Source organism: Podarcis bocagei (assembly GCF_964188305.1).
Source record: "Podarcis bocagei genome assembly, chromosome: 14".
Classification (NCBI taxonomy): Eukaryota; Metazoa; Chordata; class Lepidosauria; order Squamata; family Lacertidae; genus Podarcis; species Podarcis bocagei.
This window is the reverse complement of record NC_138139.1, coordinates 12092602-12113352: the sequence shown is the minus strand read 5'-3', so window position 1 is coordinate 12113352 and position 20751 is coordinate 12092602. Positions and strand designations below refer to the sequence as shown.

The window sequence follows — 20751 nt, the reverse complement described above, 5'->3', positions numbered from 1 at the left end:
TGCAAGTAGATAAATAGGTAGCGCTGTGGTGGGAAGGTAAATGATGTTTCCATGCGCTCTGGTTTCCATCACAGTGTCCCATTGCGCCACACACTGTTTAGTCGTGCTGGCCGCATGACCCAAAAGCTGTCTGCGGACAAACGCCGGCTCCCTCGGCCTGAAAGCAAGATGAGTGCCGCAACCCCATACAGTGGTGCCTCGCAAGACAAAATTAATCCGTTCCGTGAGTCTCTTCATCTTGCGGTTTTTTCATCTTGCGAAGCACGGCTATTAGCGGCTTAGCGGCAATTAATGGCTTAGCGGCTTTAAGAAAAAGGAAACAAACTCGCAAGAACTCGCAAGACGTTCCGTCTTGTGAAGCAAGCCCATAGGGAAATTCGTCTTGCGGAACGACTCAAAAAATGGAAAACTCTTTCGTCTAGCGAGTTTTTCGTCTTGCGAGGCATTCGTCTTGCGGGGCACCACTGTAGTCACCTTTGACGGGACTTAACCATCCAGGGGACCTTTACCTTTCCAAGGTCTCCAGGAGAGACACCTTTACTGTCACCTGTTACCTGGTATTTACTAACTGGAAATGGCATGAATTGAACCTAGGTACACCTGCATACCAAACACGAGCTCTACCACCGAGCTGTTCCGTTAGAGGGGGAAAATGAGATCACCTGGGTCCCCAAAATCGACTGACAAGGTCCTTGTCCGCCCTCTCTTCTTGCAGGTGTGGAGGCTGACAGGCTACGGTCTGATCCACTCGTTTAAGCACGAACACGCCAAGCAGTCCATCTTCCGAAACCTCAGCACCGGAGTCATGCAGATTGAGATGGCACAAGGCAACCGCATCTTCTCCTGTGGAGCGGATGGTACCCTGAAGATGCGAGTTCTGCCCAACGCTTTCAGCATCCCGTCGAGCCTCTGCGACATTCTGTAGACTTTGCTGCTGCCGCCGCCATTCCCTGTCCGAGAAACGTGGCTGGAACCGGTACCGTGGCATAGCGAGCGTTTAAGAAGGGGTGTCGCCACGCTTCATAATCGAGAGTTAATTATTGCAGCCTTTAGTTGCTATATAGTTGAGTTAAGAGGAAGAGCAGTGTTTCGACACACACCCCCACACCTTTATTTTATTTTTTTCTCGTTTAAAGCACTGCGTTTATGAATTGATGGGTTGGGAATGCATGCACTGTATGGGCGCCAACGTCCCTTGCAGAGTGACCGATGGGCTTGTGCTCTGTGACCCATGAGCCTTGTTTACTTAAAGTAAGCAAAAAGATGCTTATTCTCCTGCAGTTGCAGCAAAATCCCTAAAAGTAAGCTATTTTTGATGTACTTTTCAGGATATTCTCTTCCAAATCGTTGCCGCTAAGTTGAAGCATGTCTGCAAACCGCCCCCCGCCCTCCAATTTTGAAAATGATTTGCTATAATGAAGGGTATTCGAAGTGAGCGTGATTTTACATTGTTGATGTCGTTGTTATTTATTATTATTATTATTTTGGGTCATGCCACTATGAAAATGTGACTACCACACAATCCGTGAAGCTGTGTGCAATGGGGAATGTACTGTGGGCTGATGTGTATATTATTTGATGCCGAGACTCCCTTATTATGTTTCCCCCTCCCAGAATTAGCATTAATGCACCGTTGGAGTACTGTAATTTGCACAGAATAACATTTCTCGGAACCTGTGGGATTTTCCTTGGAATCGTATGCCACTTTTGATTTTCTGTCTGTTTGTGCTGAAGCCGTTTTGAAACAGACCAGGCCGCCCACCAAAACGGAGGCCCTGTGGCATTCTCCCCCTTTCCCTTTCCTAACGTTTGGTACAGCTGACCACTGTCCCGATACGATTTGTTGCATTTCTTTCTTCACATTCCAATCCATACCACTGGCCGGACAGGGCAGGAAACCAAGCCACATTATGACATCAGTTCAAGTCACTACTGAGAGGTGAGGGTGGGAGAGAATGCAACACAGGTCTCTGTTTTCATCCGAGGCGCCGTGATTTTCCTAATATCAGATTCCACCTTACTCCTTCCCCCTGCCATTATTTCGAGTCCTGCCTTTTGCGTTAGGAATGTAATTTGTGAGCACTAAGTGTTTGTTGTGAACAGGAAACCTCTTTCTAGTCATCCTTTTGAGTTCTGAGTTTTATTTTTACGTAGGGCAAAAAAAAAAGCAAAAGAAGGAAGGGGAAAAAACCATACAGATTGATCTTTCTTAAAGCAAAGCTGTAGAAGAAACTACTGATATAGACCCATGCCACATTTCAGATGAATGTCAGGCTTACATGTGGCCAGCTAGTAAATAGTTGACAAAATTGGTAATCTTGAACTGTTTCCACGGCATATTGTATAAACTATGCAGAGGTCAATATTGTTTGCTTGTAATATACCAGCTATTGTTTATCATACTTAGATGTATTTTTCTCTGTTGTAAAACAGGAAGACACGTTCTTTACCAAGATATAACGGAGCTGATGTCTGTGTATTTAAATGTTTAACAAATTGTATTTTTTCCCCCTCCAGTGAGAATTTATGTGTCTGTGCTGTATTCTAAATCAGAAATATATATATATATGAGAAATATATATATATGAATGAGATGGAGTAAAATGCACCTTTGTCTAAAGGCAATTTTAAGTGCAAGCTGCAAAGTATATATATATATATGAAAGGAAAGCAAATGTCCTTTGTTAGTTTTACCTTTGTAAGTTAAATAAATTCCTTTTATTTCACGGAATGTCCTTGTCGTCGTGGTAGCGTGAGACTTTGTAAGGCGTAATAGCAACAATTGCCCCCAGGTGTTTAATATGGAATATATGAGGTCTCAGGGCGGTTCACATAAAAAAAAATCACAGTATATAAAATAAAAATAAAAGCAATAACCCAATAATACACCCCCCCCAAAAAGAGCCACATTTTAAAAGGGTATGGGATGTTCATCAGGTCTACCAAAAGACTGGTTAAAAAGGAACGTTTTTGCCTGGCGCCTAAAGGTGTATAATGAAGGTGCCAGGCAAACTTCCCTGGGGAGAGCATTCCACAGATGGGGAGCCACTGCAGAGAAGGCCCCGTTCTCTTGTTGCCACCCTCTGAACCTCTTGAGGAGGAGGCACACGAAGAAGGGCCTCAGAAGATGATATCAGGGTCCAGGGTAGGTTAATATGGAAAGAGGCAGTCCTTGAGGTATTGCGGTCCTGAGCTGTTTAAGGCACTTTATAGTCAAAACCAGAACTTTCAATTGTAGAATTGGAAGGGACCCCAAGGGTCATCTAGTCCAACCCTCTGCAACACAGGAATCTTTTGCCCAGTGTGGGGCTCCAACCCACAACCCTGAGATTAAGAGTCTCATGCTCTACCAACTGAGCTATCCCAGCTCAGCTGGTGAACCTCCTTTCATCCAGAGGGCTGCTTTCCCTTCGGGGCAACTTTCCAGGGGCCACATGCCAGTGGGTGGGGCCAGAGGCAAAAGTGGGTGGCACAATACAGCAGGTTAGTTACTTCATTCCCCCCCTCTATACTTTCCATCCAGGCAAGAATGAGTTCAAGGCCACCTTAAAGGTAAAGGTAAAGGGACCCCTGACCATTAGGTCCAGTCGTGGCCGACACAGGGGTTGCGGCGCTCATCTCGCTTTATTGGCCAGCATGACTAAGCCGCTTCTGGCGAACCGGAGCAGCGCACAGAAACGCCGTTTACCTTCCTGCCGGAGCGGTACCAATTTATCTACTTGCACTTTGAGGTGCTTTCGAACTGCTAGGTTGGCAGGAGCAGGGACCGAGCAACGGGAGCTCACCCCATCGCGGGGATTCAAACCGCCGACCTTCTGATCGGCAAGCCCTAGGCTCTGTGGTTTAACCCACAGCACCACCCGCTTCTCAAGGGCACCTTACGGCCAGGCAAATATACTCAAGGAGGGGTACAAAGTGGGTCCAGAGAAAGAGGCCCCTGGGGCCGCATTTCTCCATCTCTATTCTAAAGCTCGGTGTTCTTATAAAAAAAAGGTAAAGGACCCCTGGACAGTTAAGCCCAGACAAAGGTGACTATGGGGTTGCGGCGCTCATCTTGCTTTCAGGCCAAGGGAGCCGGTGTTTGTCCACTGACAGCTTTTGGGTCATGTGGCCAGCAGGACTAAACCACTTCTGGCACAACAGAACAGCATGACGGAAACAAGAGCGCATGGAGATGCCGTTTACCTTCTTGCTGCATCGGTACATATTTATCTACTTGCTTTCGAACTGCTAGGTTGACAGGAGCTGGGACAGAGCAACAGGAGCTCACCCTGTCGCGGGGATTCAAACCACCGACCTTACGATCGGCAAGCCCAAGAGGCTCAGTGGTTTAGACCACAACGCCACCCGCGTCCCATGGTGTTCTTATAAGCTTCATGAAGAAAAAACAAAGTGCTATTTTCGATTTTATAATGTGTGAACTTTCAGATGCATCCTAGAACACAGAGAGGACACACCTTCCTCTCTCTTCATGCCCCTCCAATCTACTGCAGAGGCATCATAATAATAATATTGCCCCTCTCCCCAGATCCCATGTCTTGCACACAGTCGTCTTGCAGCAATGCTGGGCTCCTATTCCTTGCATGCAATTCTGTGTGTATAAAAAAGGGGGGTCTACATCTTCCATTTGGTTTCCCCCCCATTATTTGAAGAGGGATTTTCCTCAGGAGCAGTGTCAAAAATGAAAGGGAAGGCTTATATTCCTCCGCAGAGTACAATTCTCTTTCACACACTTACCTGCTAATGCTATTTTAATTTATTTATTTTTAAAAAGAAAAAGCCTTGCACATTAAATGCAAGGATGCATATAAAGTTAGTTTTGGCTTCACGATGGTAGGTGAAGCTGTAGCTGTTTCTGGCATTTGTTTGACCCCAGATCATTCCCAGAGGTTGCCCTCTGACGGATTACTTTTGCAGACTTCCCACTTTGAGAAACATTTCTCTGCCAGGAACAAACACTGCCATTCCCATCACCGTTTGACACATCCTTCCAAAACAGCCGTGTTCAGCTGCAACAGGAGTCAGGGAGTCCATGCCAGTTGGGCCAATGTCCCCTTTATTTGCCAAGATTCTCATACATGCATCTTTATGCCCCAGTTGAGAAATATATACACACAGAGAGAGACATTCAGCCAAGATTACAGCTAAAAGGTGCTGGGAGTGGGGGGATGACTTCAACGGAGAATTGAAAATGATATCTCGGATTCAAGGACACATTTCAGTGGTCAGAGCAGGGCTGGAGACTATCATGTTAAAGAGAGTTGAAGGGGGTGTTTTAAGAAGCATCCCCCCCAGTATGTTCCACATACATCTCCCTCTTTTGCTCCAGAGCATAAAACAACAGCCAGTTGAAATGGGAGGGCATCCTATTCTGGCAAAAACGTCACGCAAATAAGAGGCTGCTTCAGGGCAATTGTGGCCTCTTTGTCATGAGATATTCGAGCAGAAGCTGTAAGGCAGGTGTGAGGAACCTGTGGCCATCCATATGTCCCTGAACAACAGCTCCTATCAGCCTCAGGAAGCTAGGAATGACAGGAGTCGTCGTCTGGCAACTTCTGGAGGGCCAAAGCTGCCGCAAGCCTGCTGTGAGAGTTGCAAGATCCTAGAATGAGATCAGGGTTCGATGAGATGGCCCATAAGACCATTTAGCGGTTCTCAACCTGTGGGTCCCCAGATGTTGTTGGACTACAACGCCCATCATCCCTGAGCTCTGGCCTTGCTAGCTAGCAATGATGGGAGTTGTAGTTCAACAACATCTGGGGACCCACAGGTTGAGAAAGGCTGATATAGAGCAATATGCATGACCACCTAAGCAGCCACACGCAGCCAAGAGACCAATAAACTGAAGGTTGCATCCCGACGTTTGTCACTTAGTGGTATACTTCTTCTGCTGGCAAGGTGCTTTGCGGCAGGAGGACTTCTTTGCCTGCAGGTGGGTCGCTGCTGTGCAACAAGTTTCTGTTGCATTGGATTCCACTGTTCCCCAACATTAAAATCTCCCACCTGCTATGCAAAAGCCTTGTGCTAGTGGGCAGGGAACACCGGGCACAGCCCTCGCAAGTTTAAAAATGGCTGGCGTGGACCCCAGCCATACATTTAAAAGGATGCTTGCACCACTTTTACAGCTCTGGCTCCTCCCAGAATAAATCCAGCAACTGCAGTCGGTTAATGGGTGTCGGGGGTTGCTAGAAGACAACCCAAGACCTCTGATCCACAGGACCCTTAACAAAAACTACCACTCCAACACGAAAGTGGTCCAAGCATGCCTTAAATGTATGGTGCCATTGTGACCCAGGTCATGAGGAGGAGCGCCGTATGGGAGCTGCAGGCTTTTAGGCGCGTTCCTGGGATCCTTTGACGAGAGGTGCCACATGCCTCCATTCGTGCTCGAAGCACATGGCATTTGAAAGGGCCTTCCTCCCACACCACAGCCTCTCTGCGAAACAAAAGCCTCACTGGGCTTCTGCCGGCATGCACCACTCGCTACGACATTGAGTGGCCTTTGTTCTGCAAAGCCACAGAAGCCTACGTAATCTAAACATCTACACTGGGGACACAAAGGGGGATGAGAACAAGCTGCTCTGTATGGACATTGCTTTGCGACTCTCCTCAAATGGGAGGTGTGCAATTGTTTTCGCCGAAAGGTTTGGAGAGCCGAATCTCCAATATTGGCGACAGGCAAAGATGGCCCTCGTGGACTGGTACCAAGCGCATTCAGCCGACAAAATGGACAAGGTATTGCATCAGAAAGCCATGCTCCCATGTGTAGAGGCGCTTGTCCCCTTGGTTATAGGAAAGCATGGCCAGAACAGGCACAAACGACGAATCGTCCTGCTTGGTTGGGGAAACTTTGGAAGCAAAGCCTGCGTCGGATAGCGACAGTTTCAACTCAAAGCTGGTGTCCAGCTGCCTTTCCCTCCAGAGATCATAAGCAAAGGCGACATGCGTGTGGTTCTTGTCGGTGATGTACAGAACCCCGCAGGCGACGAAGGCATTGCCAGCTTTGGACTGCGGGTACGTGGTGTTGATGTACCGCAGCACCGAGAAGGTGTCCATGTCTACGTGCGCCACCATGATGTGCTCGTCTGGCCTCGAGAGGTAGAGCACCCAAAGCCCATTCTCGTCCACAGTGACGCTGAAGTAGGATTTGGAAGCGCCAAAGAGATACTTGCGCTCAAAGTACCAGGCGTTTTTGATAGACAGCGTCTGCGAGGACTGTGTCGCGAAGTCGTACCTGCGGAGAAGCAAAATACTTCAGAGCGGCTCAAGCGGCACGAGGGCCAGTGGCGTACCGTGGGTTGTCAGCACCCGGGGCAAGGCAAGTAATTTGCGCCCCCTAACCCGGGGCAAGGCAAGTAATTTGCGCCCCCTAACCCCTAACCTGCCGCCGCTGCCAGCTTCTTCTTGCTGCTGCCTGGGCTGGTCTGGTGTGGTTCTCTCCTGTGCTCAGCACTGCGCTGGGCGGCCGCTGCACTGTCCCTCCCTCAGATAGTCCCTCGCTCTCTCTCTCTGCACCGCACGCCTGGCACCCCCCCCCCTCCACAGTGGGCGGCGACCCGGCGGCTCGGATCGGATTCGCACAGCCAGCACTGCAGTGAGAGAGAGTAAGTGAGCCAGGTAGGGGCAGAGAGCTGAGAGTGCGAGCGCGCCCCCCCCCCAGATGTTGCGCCCGGTGCGGCTGGCCCCCCCTGCACCCCCCACGCTACGCCACTGACGAGGGCAGGGGTTTATAAAACAAAATTAACACACCCCGTTTGTTTCCATGTGTTTTATATTGAAAGGAATGGAAGAACATGAATCCAGATTGGGAACCTCTTTTATTCCAAGTCCACATTCCCTTCTGGGTAACCTACCAGAGCTGGGTGATATATCAATATATCATCCAAAACCGAAGTCCGTATCATGATATTGCTTGCATAATATATATATTTTTAATTTATTTATTTGGTTTTTCAACTTTACAGAGTTATATCAAACATAAATCATAAAAGCAAGATTCCAAGGAATCTCATGGACTTTCATCCTCCCCTTTGTGGGTCCTATTATCAATCAATTCCGCCCACATCTTTTATGCTAATACAAAACCTTTACCTCTTCCATTATGTCCAGAATCAACCTTACACTACAAGTGCTATTCCAATCCTACTAACGATTTTAGCTGCTTACAATGGTCTTTAAGAAAAGTTATGCATTTTCCCCATTCCTTATTAAAATTTTGGACCTGGCAATATATTGCGAATCACAATGTGTGTGCTATGCAAAAACCACGATGCAGAAAAAACCATGAAGCCAGCCAATGCTTCTCTCGATTCCTGCAGCCCCTTTTAACTCGGCCGGCTCAATTCTCCCCTGCCATCTGCAAGGGGCAGCGAATCACAAGAGCAGGTGCCAGCAAAAATCACGATGCAGGAAAAACCATGGTATGTCCCACAGAGGACCTTACGGTCTTCAAACTAAAACATCTTGGAGGTCCCAGGCCACAGAGAGGTTAGCCTGGCCTCAACCAGAGCCAGGGCTTTTTCGGCTGTGGCTCCGATCTGGTGGAACGCTCTGTCACAAGAGACTAGGGCCCTGCGGGACTTGACATCTTTCCGCAGGGCCTGCAAGACAGAGCTGTTCCACCAGGCCTTTGGCTAAGGCACAGCCTGACCTCCTCCTTTGGTAATTCTTCACAGAACTCTAGCCCAATGGTTGCCATCAATCTGATTTGAATTGATTTTAGAATGAAATGATTTTAGACTGTTGTATCATTTTAATGTTGTTAGCCGCTCTGAGCCCGGCTTAAGCTGGGAAAGACGGGATATAAATAAAAATTATTGTTATTATTGTTATTATTATTATTATGAAGCCAGCCGATGCCTCCACAGAGCTCCATCCTTATTTCAGACATCGTGATATATTGGCATATTGTGGTTCAGCTGGTGATATATCACAATGTTGAAAACCATATATCGCTGAACCCTACCCCTGGCCCCATCCCAATGGTGGACTGGGCTAGGGGGGAAACAGGAGGAAGCAATGAATATAAATTTTTACCAAAGTAGACTAGTTTTTACACCGCCACGCATACCCTACTTCCCCTCATAGTCCAACAATTGCCAGAGTTCCCTGGGAAGAGGGATTGTAGCTCTGTGATGGGAATAGGAGTCTCCGAAACCACACAAAGCACCCTTAACAAACTCCCCTTCCCAGAAAAGTGTAGTTTAAAGTGGGGTGATACTGCTTTGAATGCATAGTGCGGACGGGGCCTCTGTAGAGATCACCCCAAAAAAAAAAGGTTTTACGGGGAGAAGAGGCGGAGAGAACATTGAAACAGGCAGATTGGAAAGCTCATGCAAGTTTGGATCCGTGTGCGTCATTTCAGTTATCAATATGGAGTCCTTTGTTCAACCTGTCAAAATTCCAGTAGGTTTTATGTCCTGAGGGATTAGAAGAATGCCTGCAAATTAGATGCCATTTGGACGGCAAATGTCCAATTTACAGGCATCAGAAGACTGGACTGATTTCCATGGAAATCAGTGGCTAAACTGGAGCACGCCTCTGAATGTGCTTTCTGGAAACCACAAGAGGAGATTTGCACTCGTGTCTTGCTTCTGGGCTTCCCACAAGCATCTGGTTGGTTGCTGTGAGAATAATAATAATAATAATAATAATAATAATAATAATAATAATAATAATTTATTATTTATACCCCACCACTCTGGGCAGCTCCCAACAGAATACTAAAAACACAACAAAACACCAAACATTAAAAACTTCCCCAAACAGGATGACAGCCTAGATGGGCCATTGGGAATCTTCTTACGTTCTAATGACTTGGATGGCAAATTCTGAAATCCAATCAAATAGACTGGGACCAGGAAATAAAAACAAAAATTGTTTCCAAGCAAGGAGATTGAGCAAGCATTCTGGCCTTGTTCTTGCCCTCTCAGAGCCGGGATGAGCAACTCTCTGAAGTACAAAAGCATTGTTTTAAAAATAATAATACTGGAAATGTTTGGATAACTGAGCCACAGTGATCAGGAAGCCCTGAAACGTAATTTAAAAAGTGCCCAACGGGCATTTTTCCACAGGCTGATACAGTTTGTCGAGAATCTTCCAAAAGTTGAGTTGACCGCAAGACACATCCCAAAGGAAATGAGCTCTACCTTAATGATGCTACCCACAGGTTTCATATGCTATACCTTTAAAGCACATTTGTGGCATGCTTTCCCCTCAAAGGATTGCTGAGAATTAAAACTCTGTGGGGAGTCAGCCACCGTGCCCAGATTTATTTGAGGGAAAGAAGCTTTGACTGTGGTTTAAGGGTCCAAAATGATGAGCATGCACCCTAAGATTGGGACCACAAGGCTGAGAAGCAAGTCTGCCACAAAGTTTGCTGAAGGAAAAGGTCATTCTGAGGACAGTTCAGCATTCAAAGCAAGCAAGGCAAAGAAGCTCTTACAAATGATGTTCCCTTTTGTTCCTCAAAGTACAGAACATGCCACTTAAGAGGGAATAGCAGAACGCACCTGTCTCTCTTATCATTGCCCCCAAGAGAGCCAATGGTTGTGTTCATATGTAACACTAAACTACAGTTTGGAACCGCAGGGTCATGGGAGTGCAGTCTGCTCAGTTTCTGGTTCTCCTCTGGTACAGCCACAGCAAGGCTGCAAGGTTTCACTTCTGTTTTCAATTAACCATCACTGAACCAAACCTGGGTTTAGTGTTAACCATGGTTTAGGGAAACAAGGTAAAAAGGTACAGGTAAAGGAGCCCTGGACGGTTAAGTCCAGTCAAAGGCAACTATGAGGTTGCGGCACTCATCTCGCTTTCAGGTCAAGGGAGACGGCGTTTGCCCACAGACAGCTTTCTGGGTCATGTGGCCAGCAGGACTAAACCGCTTCTGGTACAATGGGACACCATGACGGAAACCAGAGCACACGGAAATGCCATTTACCTTCCCACCATAGTGGTACCTATTTATCTACTTGCACTGGCATGCTTTCGAACTGCTAGCTTGTCAGGAGCCGGGACAGAGCAGGGGGATTCGAACTGCTGACCTTCCAATCAGCAAGCCCAAGAGACTCAGTGGTTTAGACCACAGCACCACCCACATCCCTTCTGAATGCAGTTAGGTAGGCAGCAAAGTCAATGCTTTTGCTACTCACCTCTTCTGCCAAATTTACACCACTCTGTTCCATTTGAAACTTGCGTCTCGCTGGATATAGAACCAATGGTCAATAACTAAGACTTACTTTGCTACAACCGATGGTCAATAACTAAGACTTACTTTGCTCCTTGGCCACAAGGCAATTCTTAAGATTCATTGAATATCTGACAATATTTGACCATGATTAAATAACGAGCAATCAGCAAGCCCAAGAGGCTCAGTGGTTTAGACCACAGCACCAACTGCATTCCATAGGGACAGCAAGACGGGACCATAAACAACCATTTGAAGTAGTATTGTTTTTCCACAAGCCATTGTGGAAAAGAACAAGAGCCTGCTAGGTCAAACTGTGAGGTGGATGAACTGCATTTGATTATACACACACACACACAAACACACCCCATAGAATTGCACCATAGGTCAGTTTCAAAATACATTGCCAAAACAGGAAGGCAAAACAGATCAAAGGCACAGCCGAAGAGAAAAATATATGCCTCACTCCTAAAACTCAAGGGAGATGGGGCCAACCAAACCACTTTTGGGGGGGCAGTTCTGCAATCTGGGTGCCACTACCAAGCATGAAAGCTTTTTTATGCACGTGTCTTGGAACATAAGATACTGCCTGATGCTATCAGGTCTGCAATCTGTCTCTTGCCTGGTTTACAAGTTTTTTGTCAGAGGAGCCAAACTCCCCAAAGCCTTCAAACGGCCGCTAGCAACATCAATCTCCCTCTGAGTGTTAATCATGGACAGTTAAGACATTACATTCCTCCCACTTCAGCCGCTTCCACTGCTAAGATGAAAGACCATTGTTGGAAGAGGTCTGGCATCTCTAAAGCCCCTTGCCAAGAAACTGGGAGTGTCTCGAACAGAGCAAATTACGATCCCAGGAACCTCTCTCATTTCTCTGCCTGCTTCCCTAGGGAGAAAGGTCAAGGAGGCGCTCACACCTGCTTCTCAAAGGCAAATGTTTTTGTTGGCGTCAGCATCAAGGGTGACGTTGGAAAGGGCAAAAGAGCAGAGGGGATCTTTCGCTCGCTCTCGAAATAGCATCCAGCCACCCCAATAACGCCAAGGCTGCAATCCCAGCTCCCACACAACGGAGCCTCACGATACACACTCGTCCCGTAAGCTAAGCCCTGGGCGAAGCAAGCTGTTCAAAGCCAGTCTTTGTTGAATGGCAGCAATGAGAAACAAAGGAAATAGCCTTACAAAGACTTGCCCCATCGGTCCGTGGAGCCCCGTGTGGTCTGCGATTCCTGGCAGCGGCTCTCCAGGGCTCCAGAATTGGGAGATGCCAGGATAGCAGATCCTCTACCGCTTAGCTACCTTAGTGCCATTCAGCAGAGGTCAGCAGGTTTCCTCTCCCTGATGTGACGTCGTGTCCAGAGGAGGGCAACCAAAATGGTCAAAGGCCTGGAAACGATGCCTTATGAGGAACGGCTAAGGGAGCTGGGCATGTTTAGCCTGGAGAAGAGGAGGTTAAGGGGTGATATGATAGCCATGTTCAAATATATAAAAGGATGTCACATAGAGGAGGGAGAAAGGTTGTTTCCTGCTGCTCCAGAGAAGCGGACATGGAGCAATGGATCCAAACTACAAGAAAGAAGATTCCACCTAAACATTAGGAAGAACTTCCTGACAGTAAGAGCTGTTCGACAGTGGAATTTGCTGCCAAGGAGTGTGGTGGAGTCTCCTACTTTGGAGGTCTTTAAGCAGAGGCTTGACAACCATATGTCAGGAGTGCTCTGATGGTGTTTCCTGCTTGGCAGGGGGTTGGACTCGATGGCCCTTGTGGTCTCTTCCAACTCTATGATTCTATGATTCTAAGCCCCTTCGCTGCCCCCTCAGCTACTTACTTCACAATAATGTTGCGTCCGACACGCTGATAGTACAAGGTGTTGTTATAGATGGCATGTCCACAGCCGTAATATTGCCAAGGGAGCTCGATGGTGCTGTAGCTGTTGTTCCACAGCGCAGAGATGTCCTCGTATTCTTTAATCATGTGGCCTGTTCAGGGGAGGAAGACATGGAAGAAGTTGGTTTGTTTATTACATTTATAGGTTAGGTTACTGCAATGTGCAGGGCTGCCTCTGAAGACGGTTCAGAAACTTCAGCAGGTGCAGAATTCAGCGGAGCAAGATGGTTTGAGCATATTACACTGAACCTGGTCTGACTGCACTGGCTACCAATTAGTTTCTGGGCCCAATTCAAAGTGCTGGTTTTGACCTATAAAGCCTTAAATGGCTCGGGACCACATTACTGCAAGGAACACCTCTTTCCATATGAACCTACCCGGACCCTGAGATCACATTCTGAGGCCCTACTTGATGTGCCCCCTCCTTGAGAGGTCCAGAGGGTGGCAACATGAGAACAGGGCCTTCTCTGCAGATGGGAGTGGAGACGCTCCTTCAGGTATAGATGGGTTAGATTGAGTGTGTGTGTGTGTAAGCAGTCAACGGTCACCCATCCTGCTGCATTGCTGAGTGAAGATTTGGACCCTATCCTCACCTGTAAAATGTTCAGCGATCCAAATTTTTTCATCACTTCGGTTGGCGAGATCCATCATCCACGCTCCGTAGCTCTGTCTTAACTGTATAATCTCAGCTGGGTTTCCAATGGATTTAATGATGCATTCTGATGGGGAGAGAAACAAAATCAGGAGCTGGCAGAAATGACTGGCAGAATCCGAGATCAGGGAGAAGAGGCGGTGGAAGAGGACTGGAAGAAATTTAAAGACTACCTGCAGAAATACTGTAAAATTAATGAATGTTAAAGGGATGTTGGATTGAAAATAAGCGGTATTGGTAAAAAGATTAACAAGAATATGTGAATTCGGATTGATAATGGTTTAAAATATATAGTTATAATAGGTTAAGATATTGAGTAAAGATAAATGATAGAGGGTAAGGATTTGCTGAATTAACTATGTGAACTGGAATACAAAAAAGGGGGTGAGAGGAGGTCAGGAAACAAGTAAATGAAATATAAGACATGAAAATATTGATTTCTTTTTAATTTTTTCTTACTTTTTATGTGTTTTGTCTTTGTATTTTTGTATCTCTTTTTCTTTTATTATTGTTATTCTTTTTTTATTTCTCATTTTTAATTTTGTAACCTTTTATTGTCTGTAAAATTTCAATAAATATCATTTAAAAAACAAAAAAACAAAATCAGCCCCACTGGCCAGCCTTAAGTAAGCCAAGCAATCATTTTTAGCACAGGCTACCTGGTTTTCTGTGCTGACGAAGGTGTCCCTTCTCTTTCGCTTTCTCCACCAGGGTATCGTCATTTGGGATAGCACAGGTCTCCCCTAAACAGTGCACAGAAGGAGAGGAACACACAGAGAGAGCTGTTATTATTTTGACACGCAATCTAACGTTGCATGAACTATTCCTGGGTTGCATCCAACACCAGTCCTACTCAAGAGTAGGCCATCTGAAGTGAATGGACACGGCTATTTTACAGCGGGCCTACTTAGCTGGAGACAAGTCCATCTACACAACAACAAAAACAAGAATTAAATGGAAGAATGGCTAAGGGAAAGCCACTATTTCCAATGGCTTTTCAGAACACTGTTTTGCTTCTGCTGGGCTTTTGTTATGACTTCCATATTTTCAGGGCTGCCAAAGATAGGAAAATAAATTCATCATCTCTCCAAGATGTTTGTGAAATCAAGACATCCATTAGTACATAAAAAGCCCCTTGCTTCATACGTGTCTCTCATTGATCTAACCATGTGACCTCTTTCCAGCCACGGCAATTTGTGTGTGAAGAGCCCAAAATTAAAGACACAATAGACACAGAAATTTGGTTAAGGCTTTTGGCAATAATTTTGGCCACGACTTTATTGATTACAGCATGTGAGTGGTTGCTTAGGCATGGTTCCAGACTACCTGAACCTGCACTGCGGCAGGAACAGGACTGACAATTGGGCACCACCAGAGGTCAGTAAGGGAAAGCATCCTGGGTGAGTGAGAAGCTGGCTTCAGTCTCACAGCTCACCCCAGCTGTTCCCAGGGGCTCTGGCGTGGCCCTAGCCCCTTGACAGGGTTCGGACAAAAGCAAGGCGAGCCCCTGGATTCCTTTAACGGAATTCCCTAGCAGCAGCAATTGGAAGGGCAGGCCAACCACTTCCCCTCCACAAAACATTGAGCCAATGCCTAACCGCCAACCTTACAAAGTTGTGCTGAGTTGCTACACGAGGAGAGAATGCTCTCTTTCTCTATCCATTCCCCCCAGTTCACATTCTCAACAAGGCCCCGTAACATTCTGAAACAGCATTTTATCTTTTTGGGTAGAACAGTCAAGGCCCAGGCTGGCATTCCCAATGTGCCAAGAGCAGGATTTGCATTTGGGAACAAGCTTTGACGAAAGGAAACAAGGAAGTCTAAGGACGACTGTGTTTCCAGTTCATCCAAGGCCTGGAGATACATAGATGGCAACTGTCTGAAAATCAGAAGTATATAAGCCCAAGAGCTGATTGCAGAGGAACAATCTGACTGAGGAAGAGGTGAGCTTTGCTTCACTGGGGGGTATTTAAGCAGAGGCTGCTGAAATTGCGAGACTGAGATCCCTTCCATCCCTCGCCAATTCTAGCCTTGCCAGCAGAGTCACAGCAAGGAGAGAAATGGATGGATTTAGGCATCAGCATGGGTTCGCCGGAGGCCCGCTACCCACAAACCAAGGCTTACCTTGCAAACAGCTGCTCATATCCCTACCACTAATAATCTCCCTTTCTCCCCCTCCTCCTCCTTGTTCCAGATAAGACAGAAGCTAGACACAGCATGGGATGGAATCTGTGGGGTGCTAGTTCCTAGCGTGAGCTAATCAAGCAGCCCCCAAAATAGTACAAGGAGGAGAGGGCAAGAGCAATGTTCTCCTCTGCCATCCTTGAAGTGGCACAGCCTGTTCCGAGGACTGGAGAAGGACCACGTTCCCACTTCACAGGCTCATTACGAGGGTCCGTGTTAAAAGGAAAGGTGAGACGCTCCAGAAATAGCACAATGGGAAATAGGTTCTTTATGGGACATTGCTTGAGAAGAATGTAGGAACATAAGAAGAGCTCGTTGGATCAGGCCAATGGGCCGTCTAGTCCAGGATCCAACCAGCTGCCTATAGCAAACTGGTAAGCAGGATGTGATCACAAGAGCCTTCTCCCTTCCTGTGGTTCCCAGCAGCTGCTTTTTAGAAACATCTGGCCATGGTGGCATCTGGCCATGGTGCCTTGCATGATGTAGTACTGTATTTTTCAGTGTATAAGGCGCACTCTATGTATAAGACGCCCCCTATTTGGGGGGACTCCAAGTTAAGAAAACACCCCTCAGCACTACCCGTGTATAAGACGAGCCCCAATTTTAAACCTTTTTTTTTTTTGTAAAAACAACAACAAACCAGTCTTATACATGGGAAAATATGGCATTTTCTTTTCCTGGTCCTGAATCTTCCAGCACTCAGCTCCATTGGGTGCCCACAAATGAGAGGAGGGAAACTTTTCTTTATCTGCTTTGGCTGACTGACGTCCAATGCCCTTTTAAAATGTGTCAGGGAGCGGGGGGGGGGATTATTAAGTTGTTTTTGTTTTATTATTATTTATTATTTTATTATGGGTTTTGTGTTTTTATATTGTGATTTTATGTTGCTACCCTGAGACCCGAGGGTATAGGGTGGTATGCTAATACTAATACTAATTTCTCCATACCATGCATAATTTTATAAACTTCTCTTTAAAAATAATTATTTATTCGTTTTTTTCAGATTAAAGTTTTGCAATCACATATCCAACATAAAAGCAAGATTCCAAAGAATCTCCCGGACTTCCCTCCTCCCCTTTGTGGGTCCTGTTGTTTATCATTTCCTCCTACATCTTTTATAATAATCCAAATCTTTTACATCTCCATCATGTCCAAAATTCACCATTATAAACTTCTCTCATGTCACCTCTTACTCACCAAGCCTTGATGACTCCAATCCAGAAACAGAAGAGGGAGAAGCAACACAACGAACTAATGTACTGGGGAGAACTCATCAGAAAAAAAAACACCACAAATGATGACTAGACCAAATGTCTAGGTTGGTCAAAATGGCTTGTGGTCCAAGAGGATGAGCTGAAAGTCTGTGAAGCTGGTAAAGTACCAGGGCAGGACTTTGAGCCAGAGGTCAAGGACCCCGCTCAACAAAATGAGCAGGAATCCGTCATCACCACCTAAATGCAGCAGCAGGGCTCCATTTCCATCAGAAGTCAAGATAAAAGCACCACGTTAGTGAGGCCAAGTTTTCCAGGGACCACCGATGGAGTTTTTAATTTAAATGCAACCTTGGCAGTTCCTGGTCTCTCGTTGCAATAATGAAAGCAAAGTTTCACTTTCAAAGGCTTCTTTTTCTGGACAAGGAAGCATTATCTGCCCTTCCTCCCTTATCTCTTCAAGTATGTCCACAGGATTGGCCCTTGCCTCTGACAAGCTCACTTCAGCCACACTAAAGGGATTCCAGGTTGAAGGAGTGATGGAGGAGGGAAATGAAAGAAAGTCAATAACCCTTTGTGAGATCTTTTCATCCTCAGAGAAGCCATCGTCTCAATCGGCACTGAATGCATCATGCCACATTGAAAAGTCCTAGAATCATAGAATTGTAGAATTGGGAGTGATCCCCCCAATGGTCATCTAGTCCAGCCCCCGCAATGCAGGAATCTCAGCTAAAGCATCCCACAAAGAATTCTGGGAAATATAGCCTGTTAAAGGTGCAGGGAGTGGTTCCAGGAGGACCTCTGTTCCCCTTACTGACCTACAATTTGCAAGCTCTTAAACCATCAAACCTCTTCCTAGTGAGCTTTGGGATGGGGGGGTCTCCTAGCAATCTTCAGCACCCTTAAAAATCCACAGCTCTCAGCATTCTTTGGGGGAAGCCATCATTGTTCAAAGTGGCATATTCCTGCTTCAAATGTACAATCATACCTCATGTTGTGTCCGCTTCAGGTTGCGTGTACCAGAATGAGTTACTTCTGGGTTTTGCTGCTTGTGCATGGGCAGAAGTGCTAAATTGCGCCACGCATGTGCGCAGATGCAGAGCTTCTGGATGCGAACGCTTTGAGTTGCGGACGTGCCTCTGGGCGGATTACGTCCGCAACTCGAGGTTCCACTCGAGGGGCCCATGATTATCATTGTTAACATGTCGGCATGTATGTCATGTGTTCCAGAACATATGAGGGGCATCTGGTGGGGCAAGGCTGTGCCACAATTGGACACAACCCTAAGTGCTAAGCTTGAAATGCGGCAAGTTTGTTTGGAGGCTTCCTAAGCTTCTGTACCCCCGTTTGGCCCCTGCTCAGATCGATGGATGTCAGGGTTCTAGCAGAAAGTACAGTGGTACCTCAGGTTAAGTACTTAATTCATTGCGGAGGTCCGTACTTAACCTGAAACTGTTCTTAACCTGAAGCTAATGGGGCCTCCTGCTGCCGCTGCGCTGCCGGAGCACGATTTCTGTTCTCATCCTGAAGCAAAGTTCTTAACCTGAAGCACTATTTCTGGGTTAGTGGAGTCTGTAACTTGAAGCGTATGTAACCTGAAGCGTATGTAACCTGAGGTACCACTGTAGACCTTTTAAACTCAAAGTCTGCCCATGGTAAAGATGGAAAGTGCATATCGTTAATAAAAATAACAAACATTTCTATTGCAGTTTCGAGTGTTCGAACTGATTCTCGCACATTATCTATTATGTTACCTTTAGCACAACCCTGTAAGGTAAGCTACTATTATTGTCCCCTCTACTGCAGATGGGGGCACCGAGGCTGAGAGGAAGGGGCATGCTTAAGGCCACCTCGTGAGTTCATGACAAAGGCAGGACTCCCCGATCTGCAGCTCGACATTTTAGCTCAATATGCTACAGCATCACGAAGCACTCACCTGTACACTCTGAGCTGAACATTTTCTCCTGAACCTGGGCCTTAGCTTTCCGCTTCCCAGGTGGCCCTGGAGGTCCTGGAGGCCCTGGGGGGCCAGAGGGTCCTGGAGGCCCTGGCTCACCTTTTGCACCTAAGAGAACACCAAAGCAGAGGAGTTACCTTTGGCCAGTACATTTACAAGTTTGGCACATATCCCTTTGAGAGATGCTATCAAGTAGATTCACGGGAGGACAGAAGGTTATACAGTCATACCTCATGTTGCAAACGGGATCTGTTCCGGAGCCCCATTCGCAACCTGAACAGAACGCAACCCGCGTCTGCGCATGCGCGGGTCACGATTCGCTGCTTCCACGCATGCGCATTGCGTCATTTTGCGCATCTGCGCATGCGCAAGCGGCGAAACCTGGAAGTAACCCTTTCCAGTACTTCCGGGTCGCCGCAGGACGCAACCTGAAAAGACGTAACCCGCAGCCTTCGCAACATGAGGTATGGCTTTAGCTTACCAGACCCAAGGTCCAAATTTAAACACTGCCATGTCCTATTTTGGGAAGCCCAACACCATAATCTGAGGCTCTGCAGAGTCTGAACAACATCGCTTGCAGCAGATCTCCCTAACCTGGTGTCTTCCAGATGTTGTTGGACTCCAAATTCCATCAGCCTCAGCTAGCATGGCCAATGATTGGGTGATGGGAGTCCAACAACATCTACAGGGAGGTGGAGCCAGGCTGCAAGGAGGCTAGTTTTCAGAACGACTGATCTTAACCAGCTAATTGAGGGTCCATGCCTCCCCCGTCTCCTTTTGTGCAACCCCCCCATTGCACACAAACCACCCCCATGGTAACCTTTTGCATCTTACTCCTCCTAAAATGTTGCCGTGGCTAAGCACTCCTTTCATCCAACTAGAAAGCCACCTGTGACACAGTGCAATGAATCATCCAGTGGGAGCTGTGTGACGACAGTCTTACATTTTTATGTATATAGGAAGAAAACCCTGCCAAGGAGAACACTTGATCACACCGCTTTAAAGCACATTTTGAAACACGTGGTTTCCCTTCAGGAATCCTTGGAACTTCTCACAGAGCAACAATTCCCAACACCCTTAAAAAACTAGAGTTCCCAAGATTATTTTTGTGAAAAACCGTACAATTTCCGTGTGCTTTAAATGTATATGGTGTGGTTGTGGCCATTGCTTCGAGTAACACAAAGAGCACTCTATGGGAGTTCATTGATATGATGTTTTTCTATGAGTTATACATTATTAGAGCGCCTGTTAGCTCACCTTCTGCCATGAGTTCATTGTTCGCATCACCTTTGTCCCCCTTGGGACCCCTCGATCCCTTTTCTCCTTGCTCTCCCTCTTTCCCAGGCAAGCCAATTTCTCCAGGATCCCCTTTTTCACCTTTCTCTCCAGGTTCTCCTTTCAATCCTGTTAGAAAAGAGGGAACATTCAATACCATTCTTGAGATGTGATTAACTACACCCAGAAGGGAATATCGTAGAATCGAGTGCCCTCTGTGGACATTCCAGAACAATGCTTTGTTTTTCAAGTTCAATCCATCATGTTTTCCCAGTGGGTTTGAGCTTATTTGAAGTAATTTTCTCAAAAGAAATAGCGTGGGGCTCAACTCTGCCTTGAGCTTTACGTCCAGTGAAGAAGGAAATGAACAATGGGCATGTTCAGAAAGTGTGAGGTAACCAC

The 20751-nt window shown here is 46.6% G+C and overlaps 2 protein-coding genes across 8 annotated transcripts in view; one reads left to right on the top strand and one right to left on the bottom strand.

Moving 5' to 3' along the window:
* Positions 1–2794, top strand: part of DMXL2 (Dmx like 2) — a 100476-nt gene extending 97682 nt beyond the window's left edge. For 4 of the 7 annotated variants that reach the window (XM_081169948.1, XM_081169946.1, XM_081169949.1 and 1 more), the window contains one exon: positions 716–2794. In XM_081169948.1, the coding sequence (XP_081026074.1) occupies positions 716–925 (210 nt within the window). In that variant the 3' untranslated portion in view covers positions 926–2794. The remainder of the gene's footprint in view (positions 1–715) is intronic. The other 3 variants (XM_081169951.1, XM_081169950.1, XM_081169947.1) reach the window with 1 other exon arrangement.
* Positions 2795–5039: 2245 nt separating this feature from the next.
* The window catches only part of GLDN (gliomedin), a 35562-nt gene continuing 19850 nt past the window's right edge, over positions 5040–20751 (bottom strand). The window contains exons 5-10 of the mRNA XM_081170043.1: positions 20332–20478; positions 19054–19182; positions 14382–14465; positions 13664–13789; positions 13012–13162; positions 5040–7234 (exon numbers count right to left, since the gene is read on the bottom strand). Coding sequence (XP_081026169.1) covers positions 6715–7234; positions 13012–13162; positions 13664–13789; positions 14382–14465; positions 19054–19182; positions 20332–20478 — 1157 coding nt within the window. The 3' untranslated portion in view covers positions 5040–6714. The remainder of the gene's footprint in view (positions 7235–13011; positions 13163–13663; positions 13790–14381; positions 14466–19053; positions 19183–20331; positions 20479–20751) is intronic.